At 42.1% G+C, this 20,415-nt stretch overlaps 1 protein-coding gene across 2 annotated transcripts in view; it reads right to left on the bottom strand.

Annotated features, from left to right (window-relative positions):
- Positions 1–20,415, bottom strand: part of FHL2 (four and a half LIM domains 2) — a 43,240-nt gene that overhangs the window by 7,957 nt on the left and 14,868 nt on the right. The window contains exons 1-2 of one of the 2 annotated variants that reach the window (XM_010575699.1): positions 19,171–19,349; positions 7,524–7,703 (exon numbers count right to left, since the gene is read on the bottom strand). In XM_010575699.1, coding sequence (XP_010574001.1) covers positions 7,524–7,679 — 156 coding nt within the window. In that variant the 5' untranslated portion in view covers positions 7,680–7,703; positions 19,171–19,349. Of the gene's footprint in view, positions 1–7,523; positions 7,704–19,170; positions 19,350–20,415 lie in introns of those variants that run through there. The other variant, XM_010575698.1, reaches the window with a different exon arrangement.

The raw sequence follows: 20,415 nt of genomic DNA, 5'->3' as shown, positions 1-20,415 counted from the left end.
AGGTATTTCCTTTGGGAATAAAGCCCCATTTTTGAGTCAGATTAAAACTTGTTAACCTTATAGGTGTAATAGACTTCCCCTATTTGTCTTAGCTATTGCTGATTTCTAGGTCATTTCATAGCCATTCATTGCTGGACAGAAATCCTTTTCCCAATTGCTTTCTGCTATTTATTCAGTTCAACAGATTTACACCAAGGGTGGAGTTGGTCAGATCTCTGTTCCTTTTTTTTTTTTCACTGCAACTAATTTTTACCGACTCTTGTATTTTGATTTACCTATGTTTCAAATGTGGATCAGACTGAAAGATGAGAGATGACATCTTACCTGCAGCCAGTGATCCAGGACACTCTGGCCAAGGGATCAACGTGGGCACCTAAGTATTTAAAATACTCTCCACAGTGGTACTTTTATTATTTAAAAAAAACCTAACAGTCCTCCTAAAAATTGTGACCTAAAGGGATGGATTGTGCCTTTTAAAATTTAAATTAAGGTGGCCTAGTCATGTCACACTTGAACAGTGGCTTTGGACTTCAAACAAAATGGAGCTTAGATCATTACAAGAAAGGGTGTCTATCCCAAAATGTGTAGGCTTTGGTTTGAGGTGGGAGTGTGAGGGGCTAGTATTGTCATGAGTGGGGAGTATAAAAATTCCACAGAAATAACTTCTCAGGTTGTACCTCAGGATCCACTATGTGTTAATTACAAGCACTGAATTAATCTGGTTAACTGAAGGAAAAGAATGAGTTGTAGCTCAGATTTTTTAGTTGGGTAAATAGAAGCATCACAAAGCGTTCAAACAGAATCTGGCCTAAGCTGCTCTGCGTCAGTCAGTACAGTCACAGGTAACTCCAAATGTGCAATCTTAGCCCAGAGCTAACAAAAGCTACCGTGGATTTAGGTTAATCTAAAATAACCACACGTCATGGCTGCAGGAGCCTTGTTCTCATAAATAGCTAACAGGAACACTGAAATAGTTTCACCTAGCTCAGCTGATATGGGGTAACTTGTAAACTATAGTAACTTCAGTCAGAGTTTGACCATGCAATGAAGAATTTTTGCTTGGATATCTGTGCTACTTACCTAAATTTCTTAGATCATTGTGAGTAACAATTGGTACCCAATGTATCTTTCATTTCTGAGATTGCACTCTGTGATAGAATATCTAAGACCTCTACTTCACAGCTCTCAGACAGCTGTTTATTCAGCTCATCTATTCATTTCAGCTAACTCCTTTTGAAACAACACAAATTTCTGACTAAAATTTTAATCTTTTCTAATAACAAAATGAAAAAAAGTCTTCTGTGGAAATTACATTTTTTTTCTCTTTAAATGAAGTTGACTAACCTAAATCTGATCTCAGAGGGGAATAATATTTTCAACAGAAAAAATACAACGTACAGCCAACAGTTTTCCAAAATGTGAAATTTGCCTACTAGAAAGTAGAATGAGAACCAATCTGGTTTTCTTTCTGTTGTAACAGGTTGTACAATTTTTTTCCCCACTTGCTGCCTTTCTCGTCTTTTTACCCTATTCTGCAAGCTATTTTTTATCTCCAAAATTAATGTGCTGGTATCTGCTTTTGTTCTGCCTTATTTTATCAATAAAATTATACCCTGGAGAAGGTGTGTGCCTTTTAGAAGAGGAGTACTGAAGACAAGGATTAGGTGTCAATGATGAAAGGTTTGATCTTTGAGTCAGTTATGATGGCAGCTTCTATAGACGGTAGCTGGGTAGGTGAAAATAGCAGATATTTCATCATGGCAAAGCGATGAAGCGCAACTACAACCCAAAGTACCCAAGATACAGACTGACTTGCACAATCTTTAGCTACCCTGGATGATTATAACAGATACTGTCATCGAACACAGAGGGAGTCTGAGATGTCTGGCTTTGGCACGCCTGCAGCAGAATATTAGACCGATAAAATGGATATTGCTTTCTCTCTCTGAATCTGCCACATCTGAAGCAAGGAACTCCAAGGTACTGATGAAACTGTTTCTGCATCATGGCTGTTCTTAGGTCAGTGTAATAAAGTCTCTGAAAATGAGGTTTGGTCTACTCCAGTGTGTTGCATATCCAGCTGGAGCCTTTGGCTTGTACGTAACCTGTGGATATATTGATCTGGAATGGATTCTACACTGGAGAAGTTGCACATGCAAAACTAACTTCAAGCTTGTCCGACTGTCAGGCTGGTCCACAGTTAAGCTGAAAAAGCACTAGGTTTACTCTAGGCATGCGACCTCCAGGTTATGCTAGCTGATTTTAACCTAAATAAATCTGTTCCAGCAGATGTACAAGAGATGTACAACTAATTCCTGTTGATTGCATGGATTTCCAGGAAGAACTAATAAAGAAAATAATATTGTGGACTCAGAACTGGAGTGTATCCTTAAAATATTGATGAGCGTGACTTCTCAGCTGCTTTATGCAGCTCGAGGGAAATGAGTTCCCGGTGCTACATATTTTAACTGGAGCTTTTAATGCAGCCTATGTTGCCTAAAAGAAATATAGAGTGTGACTTTTTGCCATTGATCTGTGCATCTGCCCATGAAAACTGTGAGCCACGTGCTCTTGTTAGATAAAATAGACATAAGCACAGATAAGAGACTTGTTAGATAAAGCACAGATAAGACTGAAGAATTACAATAGATTGATATTTGAGAGGTGGAATGTTTTTTACATATATAGAGATGCGTGCACACATGCTCATAGATATGTTCTGTCCTGTACGAGTGTTTTGCAGCTGAAGTGCAGAGACCACCAGACCAGTTCCAGATGTGCTACGAGTGAAAAGGGAAGGGGGGGAGGGCAATGCCTGTCTCTGCAGAGCTGCAATAAATCCTGCAGCAGAATTTGCAGGGAGAAATATTAACACTTCATTCAGTTACACTTATTCTGAACACGGAAAATAATCCTACCCTTATCTGGTTTCACTGGAAGATAAAAAAACAACCGAATTAGCAATCTCTGAAACTACTCAAATTTGAATGGGTGCTGTTCTCAGCCTGATCTGAGAATCACTCTCAGCTGAAAATTTCAGCGTTCCTTGGGTCAACCAAATGAATGATGGATCTTTCTCAAAGAGACTGCAGAGAGTCGGCCAAGCGGAGGTCCTTCGTACATGCTCAGACGACTGTAAGAATATGTTGCAAGCAAAAGCTAATGCAGATCCTATTTCTATCCAAAACTTTTGAGAGTCATCCCCTGCAAAATAGGTTTGAAACTTTTGGTTTTGAAAAGCCATTATGTGCTTTTCAAGCAATTTTATTTTCACTGATTTTCATGATGTCACCCCCAAAGAAAACTTTGTCTAGATAACTGTTTTCAACGTTGGCAAGATCACGTTTTATAGCTCCTCCATAGTTCTGTGTAGTTTTGATCCAGCATGGTTTATTTGGCCTCTAGGATGGGACTGCAGGTGACTTTTTTTTTAAACTAGAAAAGTTTGTTCGTTTTTTTTTAAACTAGAAGAGCCCCAAGACTAGAGTTACCAGGTAACTGGGTTAAGCATAAACTCCTCATATCCTGCAACTATATTGTCTTATACTCTGGCTTTATAGGTCTAAGCCATTATGCATTACCTTTTCTCCTGAACTGGCTTTCAACAGGAAGAAGGAGATTAGAAAGCTTATTACCAGAAGAGTAACCGTATATGTTTGTTCATGAATGAAGACTGCAAACTTTTTTGTTTTGCCCCAGTGGTCTTTTCAAAAGGTTGAGCAGAGGAAATGGGGTACGCCAACAAAATGCTGTACAGATTTTAGCCACATGCACCCTGTAGCAAAACACTTAAGCATGTTAGACTGGCACATACTTGTCAAAAGCATCTTTAGAAAAGGTAAAAACAAGCGATATTGTGCTGAACCCAGCCCCTTAGGGATATGAGAAGAGATGAAGGGATCTGCCTCTTTTACCATTCCACTTCACAACAACTAGTCTGATATTCAGTAATGCGCTGAAAAAGTGTTGCAACTCAGGACAGGGTTTAAACATTAAAAATTAGAAAAACAATATTTTCTCCCTTTCCTGATCCACATTACTAGAGGCTTTATTTTCTGTTTATTTTGTGTGTAAGACTGACCCTTTTGATTCCTTTGTGGCCTGTGTAGCTTTATCTCACAATCCACTTTTAATTTCATTCTCCCATTTTGCAGAGAATTTTCACCCCCTCCTGCCTGCCAAGGCCAACTTGTGGACTGCATTAAACACTGGATTACTGTACGTATTTCCTGCATTTGTGATGGTTTCTGTGCCATAGGGCCTGCAAGGAAACTATTAAAAAAAGCCAACATCAACCAAAAGTCACACTTCAGCAGTTAAGCAAATGAGAACATAATGGATGGATTTCCAGAAAGAAGGGTGAAACTGTAGGTGTGGTGAGCTTTCACCAGGGATGTAGGTGACAAAATGCCAATTCTTTTTAGAAAGAGTAAATTTCTGCTAGAACCTGTTGATATATGGATAATGCGTAATAGCTGCAAGAGAAATGGCATTGTGTTTTTCTGCTGCCTGCCAGTGCCTCCTACCACTCAGTATACAAATCTTTTACTCTGGCTGTGAAAGTTTCATAAACATCAGCGAGAATTGTTTACAGTTAGTGAAATGGCCTAAGTCCAAAGGTGTCATTCAGACACATGTTGTCATTCAGGGTTTTTTTGGTGGGAAAAAAAACCATTTAAAATAAAAAACAAATTAGTTATTACTCAGTTACATTCACAGTTACCCATAAATTACCATAGAAAGACAGTGAAGCAAATTCTGCCGTGATTTGAATTCAAAGAAAGCTTCTCTTCGTTGTCTTGTGGGCTCTCTGTGCCGTAGCTAAAACACAAGGTGAATACCCGGCGTCGGTTTGACCCTCCGAGAGCCCAGCGCTGTCAAAGCTGGAGTGTTACCAGTGTCCGAGCAGGCTGAAGTTCAACGCGGGTGAGTTGATTCCACGTACCAACGCTGATACACTACGGTAGCGTCAGGGACGGCGAGCTGGCTGTCCTCTTGTCAACACCTCTCTTACTTTGGTGTAACCCTTTCAGCTATATAGAGGGGTTGCTTTTAATTGGGAGGGCTGGTAGGAGGGAAATTAAGAGCATCTCAACGGCAGCTGGGTTCTTAGGTTGGCTTTTCTCAGTGTAGAGAAACAGCAGTGGCCAAGAAGGGACTTGCAAGGGAGAATTTGAGGTGAGAGCTACATGGAACTTCTCAGGCTGTAATATTGGTGTGAGGATGGGTGCCAGATGCAGAAGCCTGCATGTGACCCTTTCTGCTAACGCCGTCACTCCAGCATTAGGTTTTAGTTCCAAATTTTACAGCTGTATAAAAGCTATGTCAGAACATACAAATAAATATGGAGTCCATTTTGTACATGCAGTAAACACACTGGTTTTATTCCCAAACACAGTACAGTTTATCTTCTTTGCTGAAGGGAAAATGCAAATGCAATGTGCAAAAAGATACATATATAAAAATACATACATATATGTCTGTATGTATATATGGGTATATTATGTGTTTATATACCTATGTATATATACAATTTAATGAGGAGCAGAAGCATGATTTTTTTGTGTTTCGTGGCTGAATTATGCTCGGTAATACAGTGCACAAGCTTTGACTGAAACTTATCTTGTGGCTGAGGCACTTATAAGGGCGCTCTCAAATGTATTCTCTAGCATCTATTACTGTTGTTGAAAAACTACTCTAGTTTTCCTCTCAGTAGGAACATTAATAGGATCTCTTTTTCTACCCAACCACATGTTTTTTTTCAGAAAACTCGTAGGAATTTAAGTTTGCAACTTTTATCCATCTGTCTGAATTTGGTTAAAATTGGTCAACAGGTTCAAAAGCTGCAGCATAAAGCATGCACAGGCACAAAAAGCAGCCACAGAAACTAAAAAGGACACATTTGTTTCTGGTACGCTTTATATCTCTTTAAGAAATCTTTATTTACTATCTTACAGTTGTGTTTTCCACATATAGTTCTGGTTCTCTACATCTATAAAATATTCTTATATTGCAGACAATTAGGGGCTTTTTTTTCTATCTGCTATCAGGGTGTGTCTTGCTTAAAAGTACAGAAGAGCAGTATATCGGATAACACCCACGCTCCCTAAATCCATAAATCTGGGTTGAAAAGTTCAGCCTGATTAATTCCTGAATACTTTGTCCGAGATTTGTTGAAGCCGGTCCAAGTTTTTAAATTCTTGAATATCAACACATGGAAATATCTTCTCAGGGGATTAGAAAGAGACCTTAAAACAAAAGCACATTCTGGAATGGGGCAGAAATATTTTGCTTTTTCAGGTCAGGCCAGCTGTATCTCTTCTCTAATCTGAATATTTATGAGCTGTAGGAAAGCTGGCACTTTTACACCCTCTTACAGATTATTGCCAGTTCCCTGTCATGATGGTGAAACATTCTCACCTTTTTAAGGCTTCTGAAAGGGGTTTTCCTACTGATTTGCCAATAGGGTGGGATAGATCAGTTTGGAAGATGTGAGACATTTATTTTTCTCAATCTGACTAAGCATGTATTTTTGTATCTCTGAACTGGTGGTAGACCGGTAGCATGAGTAATAGAGACTAACTGGTGCTTCTAGAAGTATGGATCAGCAATGTAGGAAATAAAACAGGAGACCTCCTCATACCAGTCAAGAATTCTGTGGCTGTGCAATGCAAATTGCTGTTCTAGTGCAAACTCGCTCCGTCTTTGAATGTCTTGGCCAACTTTGAACAGGTCAATTTTGTGCAAGGAGGATGTATATTGGATGAAGTCTGTCTGTAGCAGTCCAACAGACACTTCACTGGATGGCTCAGATATCATCTGTCTTCATTCAGCCAGAGTAAAACTAGCATGAACTCCAGTTCTTTGGGTTAATTTAAAAGAAATGCAGGCGGTCACACCTTATTTGTATCAGGTAGGTGTTTCCATGTGATGCAGCAGTGCACAGCTTAAGCAAGCAAGGGCTCTGCTCTTTCCTCTGCAACCTTTAGTTAGACTCCACTATCATCATTCTGTACTTAAAAGGCTAATTATTCTGTGTTCTAACTGACTTATTACTTGGGTCAACGTTAGCCAGATTTTTGTGGTCAGTGAGTTGGCAGCTTCTCTTGAGCATGTCTTGTCTCTTGACGACAACTGAGTTGTGGTCACTGCAAGGCCAAGCAGTGGCTTACCTCCCTCTGACCCCAAAGTAGGCAAAATCAGCTTCTGCCACCTTTCCAGATCCCAGCTGGCTCCAAGGACAGTTGAACTCTCCTAATGGGTTAGCGATACTTTCTAACATGGGATCATCCTGTGCCTTAGGGGAAGAAAGGGGTGTTCTTCCAGTTCTGTTAACACACCTGGTAAAGAAGGGTTTGCCAAGTGGGCAAAGCAGGTACAGGGGTCTAGAAAGCATGTTCTCCCACCAAAAGAACCCCTTAGGTAGCTGTTAAGCAGGATCCTTCCAGGTGGTAGCACCATGTCTCACACCTACGGATCCAGGCTACCGTCAAGATTTCTGTCACGACACAAATCTGGCATACCTTGCAGTCAGCGCCAATAGGTTTCTTGCATTCCTCGCAGGTGTTGGAATAAAGGTTTTCATAGCATTTCACGCAGTAGGGGCTGTCCTCCCTCAGGATGTACTTCTTACCAAAGAGGGACTCTTTGCAGTAGTGGCAGTCAAAGCGTTCAGTCATGTTGGTGTCTGGAGTCCAGCTATCCTGTCATGAAGACAGAAATAGGCACACGTCAGACTGAGCTGTACTTGACCCAATCCCCCAAGAAAGGTTTATCACGTTGTACCTCAATTTTAATTCAACTTCCAGTCAGATAAATGAACACAGCAGGAAGAAACTGGACTATAAATTTTGCAGTGCTGGGTAATGGCAACGGCCCATCTACTTTAGCCATCCACTGACCCGTCTTCGACCAGAGCTAGTGTTAGAGGTGAGAGAGAGGAGTAAATCCTGAGTTTGAAGAATTCACATGGGATTTGCGAATGGGATTTGACCAATAGGTCCAAAGCAAGAAGCTGTCGCTGTAGGGGTGGAGGGAGCCGAGTACATTAAGAGGATGAACCAGCTGATCTTCAGAAGGAGCAATATCTCCTCCTTAAAGAAAGATGAAGGATTGCATTGACTTTAGTCATGGCAGGCTATCGGGCATCACTGTTATGTGCTTCTGCTCCTTCCTTCTCCACATTCTCAGTGAGCCAATGTCTGGCAATCATGGCCCTGCAGTGAGACACCAACCCTCCATCTCTGCTCATGCATGGGCCTGTGGGCACTGTTAACAGCAGGAGATGTGGGGTCAGTGATTGTATATGTGATTCTTCTCTCCTGCAGTTGAAGGAGTTATCCAACAGCTGTAGCATACTGGGACGCAAATGGCTGCCCTGGTTCAGGCAAACTTCAAACAATGGTTACAGAAGGCAAAAAGCAAGTAGAAGAAACTGCAAATGATATATCAGCTTGTCTGCATTAGGGGCAACTGCTGTTTGCTCCTCAGGTCTTGTTATGTCTCCAGCATTTTCTGGATGCACACACAAGCAACGATGAGACAAATGCCTTTGATTACTTTCATGAATGTTCATTATTACCTGGGACAATTTATTTTGGGTTTCATTAGAGTCATCTGCTTCTTTCTTAACCTGAGGCTTGTAGTGTGTGTTGCACCTGAAATCTATTTGGAGGTTACAGCTGGAGCAGAGCATAGCTGCCTGCTTAGGAAGGGGAATTTCCCAGGCAGAAAGCACATTCCACCTGGACTGCATGATCTTCACTGCCTGCCAGGCCTCATCTCCTCTTTAAGCCACATTTAATCTATAAAGCCTTAAATGTTTTGGGTACTAATGGCTTAAGTGGCTACCTCCGTCTTTCACACACAAGTGACATTTATAGCAGCTGCAGTCCTTTTGCCAACTGCAGCTCTTGGTTTTAAACAAAAAGTTGTTACTTGCTTAGTGTTCTTGGCAGAGGTTGCTCGATTCCAGAGTTTGTCCTCTCCTTCTGGCGGTGGGAGCTACCCTTTGGGTATTCTGAAATCCTGAGTTCTCCTCCAGGGTTTCAGGTTTTATTATTATCTTTTATACCCCATAGTTGGGGTTTGATTAAGGTTTTAGGGCAGTTTGAATGTGAATGGACAAAGTTTGTTTTGATAGCTAGAAAGCTTTTTTTGTTGCTGTTGTTTTTAATGCTTGGTCAACTGCTGAATTGTGTGGTGAATAGCACAGACTAAGAGGCGAGTACGTAAGTGATGGCTCAGCTACTAGGAAGTCTTTTGAACTCCAAGTAACTACTAAAGAAGAAAGAGAGACAAACTACCAAACCCCAGAATGTTCTTGGAAGAAAAATCCTGACAGCTGGTCATCTGTGCTACTGACAACCCAGAAGGAGTAGCAGTCCCGCTGCTTTGACCCTACAGATGCTCTAGGAACTGATTAACTTTCTTATCCCAAAGGGCTGCTAGGAGTATGTTAGGTGCTTTTGGTCCTTAAGGAGTAGAGAGGATCATAGGGACTGACAACGAAAAGACGGAAAGTAGGAAGACTTATGCTGGAGAGAGAAGAGCAGTGATGACCCAAAGTTTCCCTCTAGCCCATCTGCAGCAGCAGTGGCTAGCAATGGAAGTGTAAGGCAGGAGAACAGGGCTGGTACAGAGTGGCCTTTCCTTAATAACTGCTTCCAGCCAGTTATTCTCCTCTTGAAGCAGAGGTTCAGTCTTTACCACAACATTTAAAAGGTGATGGTGGATTTATTTTCCCCTCTGTTTTGAGCTGTTTACACCCCCAGCCTACATAACGCATTTGTACTTTCCCATGCTAGAACTAGACAGGACTTAATTTCCTTCTAGGATTAGTTTCAGTAAAATGAATGGAGTCAGACCAGTATAAACTGGTGTGTGTATGCATGACCGAGTGAGAGGGAGTGATAGCTTTGTATTTAGGACAGAAATCTGTACTTTTTACCAGACTTTATTAGATATTTTTTCCAAATTATATGATTTGGTTGCACAGTTAATGTGCATTATGACTAAGTTAAAGTGTGAGCAGGAACCATTTATGAACTTGCATTTTTCACCTTTCTTCAGAATTAGTTCTTTCTAACCCTGAATTAAAAGTAGATGTGTGATACCAAGAAGTGAAAAATTTCTCTGCAGTCAAGATGTGTAAAAGCAAAAAAACACAGAGTGTGATTCCTCTACAGGTTTATACCATTTCTGTCCTTCATCCAAAGCTGCTTATTGTAAAATATAGAAGTTATTTGGGACTGGAAGAACGACTATTCCCTTAGAGGTGGATGTTCCTGTCTCTTGGTCACAGAAGGTTTCTTCTTGAGTGCTGTATTATTTTCTGTGCTTTTCACAGAAGCAGAGGCAAGCATTATTTAATAGATTTGTTTAATAATTTATTTAATTATTTAATAATTTATTTAATAATTATTTAATAGTCACTGCCACTATTTTAGAAAATGTGGCACTCGGCTCCCTATCCTGAAAGGGATCTGGTTTTGTTAAATGTGCTCTGAGATTGTCATAGTGGATTGTCCCCTTCACCCCGAGGAGGGAGAGGCAGGACTGATTTTTATGTCCCAAACAGATTTAGGGCTCAACTCTGCTCTATGAAGACACTGCAGGGGCAGCTGTGGATGGGGTTCAAGGCACAACTCCGGAGATCTGGGAAGTCACAAGACAAGAAAGGAAAGTCTCCAAGATCTGCATTTTGGTTTTAGTTGCGTGAATCTTTTATTGGATCTGGGACCAAGTTCAGGTCCGATATCTCTTAAAGTTAAGAATTCAGGTTCATATGGTTTCATTCAGAAAGCTGGAAATCAGGGTGAAGCATCCCAAATTCCAGGCTGTTTAGATCTGGGCCTTGGATTGGATCTCAGGATCTACTATATGATATTTTGAGGATATTTGACAGGGTTGTTTCTTCTCTGGAGAGAAATAAATGTAATCACGGGGCTTATATCTACTGAAAAAATTAGCAGGAATGTCAAACAAATCATTTCACTGTTGTCTTACAAACAAGAAATGTGAACTCATGCTAAGTAATGTTTTTGCCTGTTACTTTGTACACATGGTCCTTTACATCGCCAGCCCGTTGGTTCCTGTCACATAAAAAAGAATCGTGCTTAGCTTAGTGCAGGCTTTATGCGCTGCTTTGGGCTTTAAGAAAAAAACCCAAAAGACTTCACAGGTGTGGATGGACACAAATTGCAATTCAACCTCCTTGCCATTGATCTATTTCTTCCTCTTGTGTTTGATACTTGTCGACCGTAAAGCTTTGTGGGCCAGAGGCTCATCTTTATTACACCTCTTTGTGGTACAACAAGGTCTTTGGATTTTATCGCAGTAGTCATTTTATACTTATGCTTTTTCAGACTGCTCTCAACATTATCATGAAGGAGAAATTGATTTTTCTGCCATACAGTCTCCCTCCTACAACATTAGGCATAACAAGTACATCTCCAAAAGGAAAAGAACTTTCCATTGCAAGCCCAGAAAAGAAGTTACAGCTTATGCCAAATGTTAGCGCTACCCACGTTGTGTCTTCCAGGAAGTAAGAATTGGCATGAAAATTACCAAAAAGTTAGTAGGCTGACTTAAAAACTATGCTTCTTTCCTCTTCTTCCCCTGTTTGCTCAAATAGTCCCATTTTACTAGCAGTCATTGTTAAAGTTATCATATTGGCTCATAAAAATTAGGGCTCATAATGTCGTTAAGAAATCACCCAGTGTTCCCCCATTCCATAACACTATTGACTACTGGAAAGGGGGACTAGGTGCTCCAGACCTTGCCCGCTTTTCCAACTATGTCTGCAAGCCTAAAAAGAGATGTTCTGTGCATCTCTTGTTTCAGCCCCTCTTAGGGGTGTTGAACACTAAGAGGTACAGACGCACAGGCACAAGAGAGAGAAAGAAGTCAAGGGAAAGTGTCTGAAAAATGTAGGAGCTGTGTAGTTTATTCAGTGAAGCTCTGATCTCTTGTAACAGAATCTGGAGACACAGAATTAAGCCCCTGTAGATGCTGAAGAGGGATTTGCTGTTGACCTCAGTTGGGTCAATAGGGCTGGGGCTCTCCCCGTGCCCCTGGAGCAGGATGTCCTGTTAGCAACCTGTGTAGGAAATAAAAGGTCTTTGGAGACACCCATCTTCCTCCAAGATGTACACACGTTTCTCCCACCTGACTTTTTTTTTTTCCAGAAGAACTGTGCACATGGAGAATTTTCTATCTGTTTATTTTCCTCCCCCTGAGAAAGGAAGATTTGTGCCTGGCAACTCCAGTGACACAAGCCATGCAGATCTAGAGCATTTGGAAACAATTTAGGTTAATGTTCCAAAGGTTAAATGCAAAGATTTATGATATTCTTTGCAACTATGAATTAGTAGTTCAAACTATGTTGGTCTTTCTGGCAAGAGGTGATTATTTTCCTGTAACTTAGCAGCTATTGCCACATTCATTATCTATCATCTCATTGCAGCAACTGCAAGCCACTCTTCTAAGAGCTAATCATTTTTCCAAACCAGGCCATAATGCCATGCAAAGAGAGAGGGGAAGAAAGCTAATTTTATTTCTTTTTAATTTACTTTAGGAAAAGAAGAAATGACCATTTGCCAGTAGCACTGACAAGACGGAGGCAGGGGGAAGTTACATAGAGTCAGAATCCACCTGAACTTCAGCGTGTGGAAGTGAGCTGGTGTAGATGCACACCATGCACACCCAGAGCAGTCCTGTGCGTTTAGATTTACTCAACCACATTAAGGGATGGTAGCCCTCTTTCTTTGGCTGGCCAGGTGTAGCTTATGCTCTGCTTCATGGGATGAGTGCCCTCAGACACCATTATGACAGAGCGGAGGGAGAGCAAAGGGAACGTTGAGTGCTTGGAGGTCTTGCTGGCCATAGGGAAGACGTTGCCTCTTCGAGTTTCTTGGATCCCTGACCCTCCAACAGCCGGTTCCTGGCCGTGGGGAGCCAAGCCAGATGATGCAGAACAGCCAAGTCTCCCTCCATGGGCCACAGAGGGACATTTACTTCCTTACGCTAACGATGGCCAACGCAAAAGCTAACCAGGTGCTGAGAGACAAGTGATGCACAGCTCATCCTGCAGGAAGGCCAGCCAGCCACTCTTCCCTTCCATAGGTTCTCCGCCCCTGCCAGTGGCTACTGGGGTACCGCTGCGTGAAGGTGCGTTTCTTGAGTAAAGAGAGGAAAAGGAGAATACTTTTGCAAGTATGAGACACTGAAGCTTATTGCTATGACTGTTCATACCAACGTCTTTGTGTAGGTCCTTAAAAAGGGGAGGCATGATTACTATAGGGAACAAGTCATTGGGTAACCCTGTATGCCATGATCTGGGGTTCATGCTAAGCTTGTAAATGAGACAAGGATGCTGAGACAGATGTGACTCTACTCTTTCTCTTTTAAGTTGAGAAGAAAGCGGAAGCCTTTTCCTCTTCTGCTGCTATGGAAGAGCAATCCTGTAGTAAGCTCTTCAAAAGAATTTGGCACCCTGTCTTCAAGAAATCAAGGCCCTTATGGTATGTCATTGCTCTCCCAGAACAGCCCTGTCAACAAGCCCAGGCTGCTTTACCAAGATCCACATCAAGGTTAGCATATTAGAAGTACCTAATCACAGAGATGTTCATTGCTGCTTCTGAAGGTTTTAAACTCAGAGTAGATATTCATAGAGCTCCTAGAAGCTCCCTGGCAAAAGTCAGGAAAACTTGGTTTGATATCTGAACATAATAGTAATAATAAAAAACAATAAAAATCAAAGCGAAATAAAGAAACATCTCACTAAATATCCCACTCAGGCCTTTCTATATACATACTAAATATTAAAAGCTATTTTAAAAAGCTTGGTTTTTAATGGACTTTTAAAAGTTACCTTAAAACATTCTTCAGAATCACAGGTTTTTCCAGCAATTCAGCTTCTTTGCCCATGGCTGACTTATTTTGCCTATGGTATAACATTCCGATGTCTCTTTTTAAGTACTTCAGAGCAATTTTCTGAGCAGACAGACTGCATTAACATGTGCAGATAACCAAAGCATACCTGGTTCCTGTCTGGATTGCACAGTCAGCCTATCATGAATTGGAAAGTGGATAGCCTGCTATTTAAGATTGTCTTCTTTAACATAACATTAATAATAAAAAAAAAAACCCACAAAAGAAGGAACCAGAAAATGTTTCTCATGTGGTAAGGTTCCTCGTGTGCCTGGCTAAAGTAATCCCAGTTACAGCAGTGGAGAAGGAACACTCTAGTTGTGGTTTCTGTGTGGTTTGTTGTGTTTGGCAGACAATAAAGCTCTGCTCCAGTTTAGAGCCACTCCAGTAGTGGTAGAGCAAGCACCAGTGGTAGTAACTACAGAGGCCACAGAAGACCTGAGCACTGACACTTTGAAAGTGTACCCCACACAATTTACACTATGATTATCTGAGATTGGTATTGAAATGACTGGAGGATGTTTGGTCTTACCAACATTCCTGCATACATTTCAATTACAAAAGGAGCCTGTTGAAATAACACAGTCCTAAATGTACCATAGCAAGGAAGAGCACAGTTCAAGCGGAAAGGCTTGCTCTTGTTTTCTATTTTAAAACCTTTTGAAACTGCTGTCTTCCTTCTTTCTGTTGCAGAATAAGCAAAGGCTTACTCAAAGAGAAAGATCAAATACTTGAAATTACTTAAGCATAGAAATTTGTATTTCTAATAAGAGCATTTAAGCAGATAACAGAAAATGATAGAGGAGAAAAATAGTATAAGGTTAACCAAACCGATTGTTATCTCTGGCCCTACCCCACAGAAACAATGTATAAGCTAAATGACTGCAGAGACTGAACTCCAATGGAGGTTTGTTTTTCCAGAAAAGAATTGCTTTTTCTTATTGACAGGAACCCTGCTAATCCCAGAGAAATTAGACCTAAAGATAAAAATACCCAGAAAATGCCACGTGCTACCATGCAGTGACATTTCTGAATTCTCCTATATTTTTGAAGTCCTGCATAATATGATCCAGGGCACAAAATCAGAACCATGTCCCAAACGGTCTACGTTTCCTTCTTTCTAGAAAGAACAAAAGCAAAACTGGGAGGAACCTATGGAGGAAGAACGCTTTGTTATTTGTCCTGGCCCCTAGCAGAACATCTCTGGGTCTCTCTGTCTGGTTCTGTTTACAGAGGCAAGACCACAAAGCCCCTTTCTGTCTAAGATAATTGGCATGCGTGGTGATTTGGAGGATCAGTTAATATACGTCTTTCAGCTACTGTATAAAAATACTGTAGCAGTGATTGCCCCAGGGCTGTAAGGCATCCATACTTCTTGCTCAGCTGCTGTGCCATTGGCTTTCCAAAACATGGCAAAGGCGGCTACATAAACCTTAGAGGTACCCGTTCAGCTGGGCACATCTTATCAAAATAGATTGATTACACCTGGGTGAAACCAGTTTGGTCCAATTTGTTTGCTGGGGTTTGGGGCTGGAGACTGGACACAGAGAGCAAAGAGATCGGCGATAAATGTCGAGTCAAAGTACCCGTGGTGCATGAGAGATACAGGAGCAAGCACTGGAAGACACAGAGAGCCTGGGGACACGGATACAGGCAATCCTTTTGTGGGCGAGATCCTTTCTAACTGAAGAAGGAAGATGTTGGGTCCACCATGGAGAGATGCACGGCGTAGTGTGGAGGGGGGGAATTCATCAGGGGTGGGATCCTGGTCTCTGAAGATACTTTTGGTCTAAATCTCAAGAGTGCTTCAGAGCAATGACAAAATAGAGCTAGGTAAATGCTTACAGGTATCTTATGGTTTTATGCAACTCGCTACTTTTATTATGCAAGATGAAGCAAAGAGCGGTGGGTTTTGAGCCCTTGCGCCTGTGTTTGCCAAGGGTCTAGAACTATGTCCCACCACCAAAAGTGCAACCTTAGGCCATTCTCTGCTGTGGTTGATATATTTGCAACTTTAAAACTGAAAATTGGCTGTGAAAAGGAGACATGAATATTCTTATGCCAGTGTTACACCCACCTACATTCCTCTTACAGCATATTACTGTATGTACAGTAGCCATTTAGCATCCTAGTTAATATTATCCTATATAATATAGAAGGGTATGTGAAAAGGAACAAAATTAGGACTGTAACTTTTTCACCTGGCATGAGTATTTTGATGTTCACCCTTAAAAGAAGCCTCTAGTGGTTTTTAATCAAACTGTCTCTCTCTCTCTAGCTAATTAGTATTGTTGAAATGTTAATGCTTCAGCGGCTGTCAATGTACCCGAGATTTATTTCCATGAAACCTGTCAGTACCCTGCCATTTCACACCCTCACTTGGGGTGAATCTGCATCACAAATAACTGTGCATATGTAAATGAAACATTAAAATTACACAATTAGAATTAATCAGCCTAAAAATGCAAATGACGAGATCCCCAATCTCTGAAGCAGTACTCAAGTGAGGGAAGGTGACTGCCTGCAACACTATACCATCCAGAGTTTCTCTGAAGATGCTCAGGACCGATTTAGCTGTCAGAGAAACATGAATGAGCCTCAGACCTGCATGTAACGAGTCTGCGAGGTCCTTGGAAGAGTGGCAGCGTGCTGGCCAGCGGCAACAGGCTTTACTTCAGTTTTTAGCCTGATTTTCACGCAGAAGAAACTGTTCTTTCTGATTGATGGTCTTAACATTTGTCCAATCGTCCCTTAATTCTGAATGTCTTGGCCTCTGTGAGGCAAGGCAAGGAGGTGAGGACAACAGCAGGTAAGACTTTGCTTGGCTCTGGGGCTCAGGGCTCAACGCCCTGGAGAACTGAGCCAGGAGTAACTCATGTGAATATAGGTCTTTACAGCCCTCCTCATCCCTTTCTTTTGGGATGAAAGCTTGAATTTGGAGCGCAATGCAACAGAAACTGTCGCCAGCCCTTACAGTTACAGGAGCTGTACTTTGTCATCAACTTTTTGGGGGTTTTTGGCTCCTGATGATTAAAGCAGGATGGGATCCCGGAGCACTGTGTTGTGTGTGGTCAAAGGAGTCGTCTGATTTTTTTCCTAATGCAAAGTGTGCCAGCTGGGAGCGCTCATGTCTGTATGGACAGGAGAGATGTGATTTCAGGGAAAGGGCTTCCCTAGACTCCCTTAAGAAACCGTAAAGTCGTAGGTAGGAAAGAGGGCCTTATCTGTACCCGAGTACTTTAGTTGGGAATCACCATTACATGCTCTTCGTGGCAGGAACTTTACATATACAAACAATATCTGACACGGTATAGCCACTGCTATGTGATAACAGTGATCTCACAAAAAGTCGTAATATTTTGCTATAAATCCCAACCACCTGGAAGTGACTACTTGGTGCCTGCATGTGTAGCACTGCTGATTCCATAGGAGCACATTTGGCAGAATGGTGAGAACCAAAAATAAGTATATTCTACCCCAGCACTTCTGCCACCTTGGGATCTTCTAAACTTTCTCAAAAGACCTCAAGAACTGGTCCATGCCACAGCCCCAGGCCTGCTAGTCAGGTGGAGATGTCAGGTGGGAACCCCAGGTTACTCTCACAAATACGATTTCTGGGCAATAGCGGTTTGTGTCCTTTCAGCTGCCCCGCTCACCTCAACTACATCTTGCCTCAGAAGCCAAAGATCATTATCTGTGTTATGGCTAGGGTAAAAGGTAGTATTAGTGGTGCTCTGGTCAGATTTTTGGATACAGTAGTGCCACTATGGCAGTGTTAGGAACTGAGTTTTCAATAAATATAGTACCTCATATCCTTTTTTTTTTTAATTTTCTCCAAATGTGGTCAAAAATATACATAGGCTCTTTCGACAGAGCAGCCTTTAGAGTGCATCCTTTCCCAGTTATATGTACAGGGGCAGAAAACAGACAGAGATTTTTATAAACTTAAAAAAAAAAGATACTATTTTTCTGCCTTCCCAATCCAAACTCCTGAAGCAGTCATTTTCAAAGTTTACCATCTGCCTGATAAAAGGCACAGAAGATTTTAGCCAGAAAGCAGGGAGTCCCATAAATTTATGAACTGATGAAAATAGGGTTCATAGCAGAAACCAAATGGCAACCTTAGTTATAGCATTCCTTCACATTCAGATGCATGTGAGTATCTAATAACATACAGCCTTCTGTTGGTCCCTTCTAGGGCAATTCCTATTTAAGACAGAGTACAAATATGTATAGCCAACAATAAACGTTATAGCTACTGACTGTGGCAATCTCATTGTCAATCAGCAATCAGCAATCTTAGTTAATATGGGTCTAGATAGGAGTCAAGGGGGTAACAATGACAGACTGACTGTGCGCTGCTGGTATATAGATTTTATAAGGTTTGCTTTCTTGTGACTATGTGTGTGTCTCTGTACACAGCAAAGCTGAAATATGCAGGTGTCTGGGGAACTAAACAAAAGCCGTATCCCTTTAGGGAAGTAGAAAGTTTAGAACAGGCATTAATGCAGACAATGAAAGTTAGTATTTCCTTTATTATGTACACAGAGAAATCCATGTTAGACAGCGTACATGAAGGACCTGGGTTATTGTGGCTGCACACACATGCTGGCAGAGAGAAGCACGAAAAGAAGGAATTCAGAGCTATTAATTGGGATTTGCATTCTAATTTATTTTCTCCACGTAAAAAGAAGAAACGTGATGCTGATGGCTCCCCGTTTTTTCCCCCACACAATCTGTCCACAGTGTTTTCCCACAAAGAGGAAAAGCTACCTTTGTTTCATGTGCATCTGCTCTTGCTACAGTGCAAAAACGCTCCTTTGTTGAGCTCGGCAGCAGGAGTGTGCCCGGAGGTGTAAGGAATCTAAGACCCCAGCTTCTACTTTCTATCACCTCCCCGGTGGATTACCCACGCAGCACAATACAGTCATTAAAAATAGTTACACATGAAATGACCCAGCCCCTCATCAGCTCGCTGATGTGTCGCTTTACGGACAGACATGCAGCGGTCATTGCTCCGATAAGAAATTTGTCTTTTTCTCCTCTTCACACCCCTCGCTGTGCGCTCAGGAGAAAGGGGGACCGGCAATCTCTCTCCTCGCATCCTTACCCCACAACCCACCGGGGCATTAAAGAACCCTCTCCTCCGCTCCGCACCCTTTGTTTAAAGCGACGCCTCCAAAGATATATTCCGTGGGTAGTGGGGAGGGAGGGGGAAAAAAAGGGATATTTACTTACAGAGCCGTGGCGGGCAGTTAATGTCACCTCCCGGACCAGGGACAGGGCTCACATCCATTAACGAATGTGCAAAGAGCACACCGGCCTGCCTGCAGAGGAGAGCCGTACGGCTCGCCGGGGCTTTCTACTGCCTGCGAAGAGCGGCTCTTCCCATTCCAGCTCTGCAGACAGCGTTGTGTGGAAAGAGGCTGCTGCCTTCCCCAGCCTAGTGAAACCCCTCTCTATCATTTTACCATATAAGGAGACAAAAGCATCGGAGACACTCATTCTTTTAGGCGCTCTGCAGCTGGCATTCGACACTTTTTCTATTCCGAGGGTGTCGATACTTCCCCCTCCTAAACATCTTGTCTTTCTTGGCCCCCTTCCTAAAACAAGGCTCCCCCTCCCCTCCTCCAGCCTTTGTTTCTCTAAACCCCTGACGCTTATTAATAACGTCGCTTTGCTAAGTCCGAGGGATCGTGCTTTACAGAAGGAAAGGTTTTACAGCGACTCCAGCCCAAACGTTTGTAAGGCTGCTCACCTGGCTGAGAGAATAAAGCGTTTGGTTAAATTTGGTTTCAGGCTTTACTCGCTTTGGCTGGTTTTGCCTGCTGAGACTTAGTGCCTTGCCCAGAGCAGAGTGAAACAAGCTGTCTCTCCTCTCCTTCGTGGAGAGGTGCACATTTTTCTGAGGAGCAAGTGTGCAGGCGTTTCTTTACAAGTGTTCAGAGCCCATTCTTGTTGCTCTCCACCCTTCTTTCTTTCCAAGTTCCCCCGTAGTGAGGAGGAAAAAGAAGAAAAGCAGGGCAAATAATTAATGAAACAAACAAAAAACCCCCGTCGTGTAAGAGAAAGCCAAAGGAACAGATTGTCTCAGCACATGCTCAGACCCAGTGGAAAGCCCTGCCAGTGGGCACGTGTTAAGAAGAGGGGGAACCATAAAACCTCCTATAACCAGGAACTAATTTTTCTGCTAAAAAATCCAATTTCATCTGTCAACGATCCTAGCAGAAACACATTCTTTTAATCAAAACCGTGAGGGTCCTGGGAAACCTCCCAGAGGGAAGAATTTGGATCAGAAGCGCGTGGGAGACGTCTGCTCTCTGCCATTTGAGGGGTAGGATGGGGAGGCAATTCAGGGCAATACTTCAGTAACGACTGGTGCTTGGCAAAGGGAGGTGCTTTAATTTGAATGCTTTCAACCTTAAGAGAAAGCAGTAGGATAAAAATGTAAAACCCATTAGCCCAAGACAGCGTTGCTGTTGT

The sequence above is a fragment of the Haliaeetus leucocephalus genome, unplaced genomic scaffold, assembly GCF_000737465.1.
Source record: "Haliaeetus leucocephalus isolate CR32 unplaced genomic scaffold, Haliaeetus_leucocephalus-4.0 Scaffold495, whole genome shotgun sequence".
Lineage (NCBI taxonomy): Eukaryota > Metazoa > Chordata > Aves > Accipitriformes > Accipitridae > Haliaeetus > Haliaeetus leucocephalus.
This window is presented reverse-complemented; position numbering and strand designations above follow the sequence as displayed.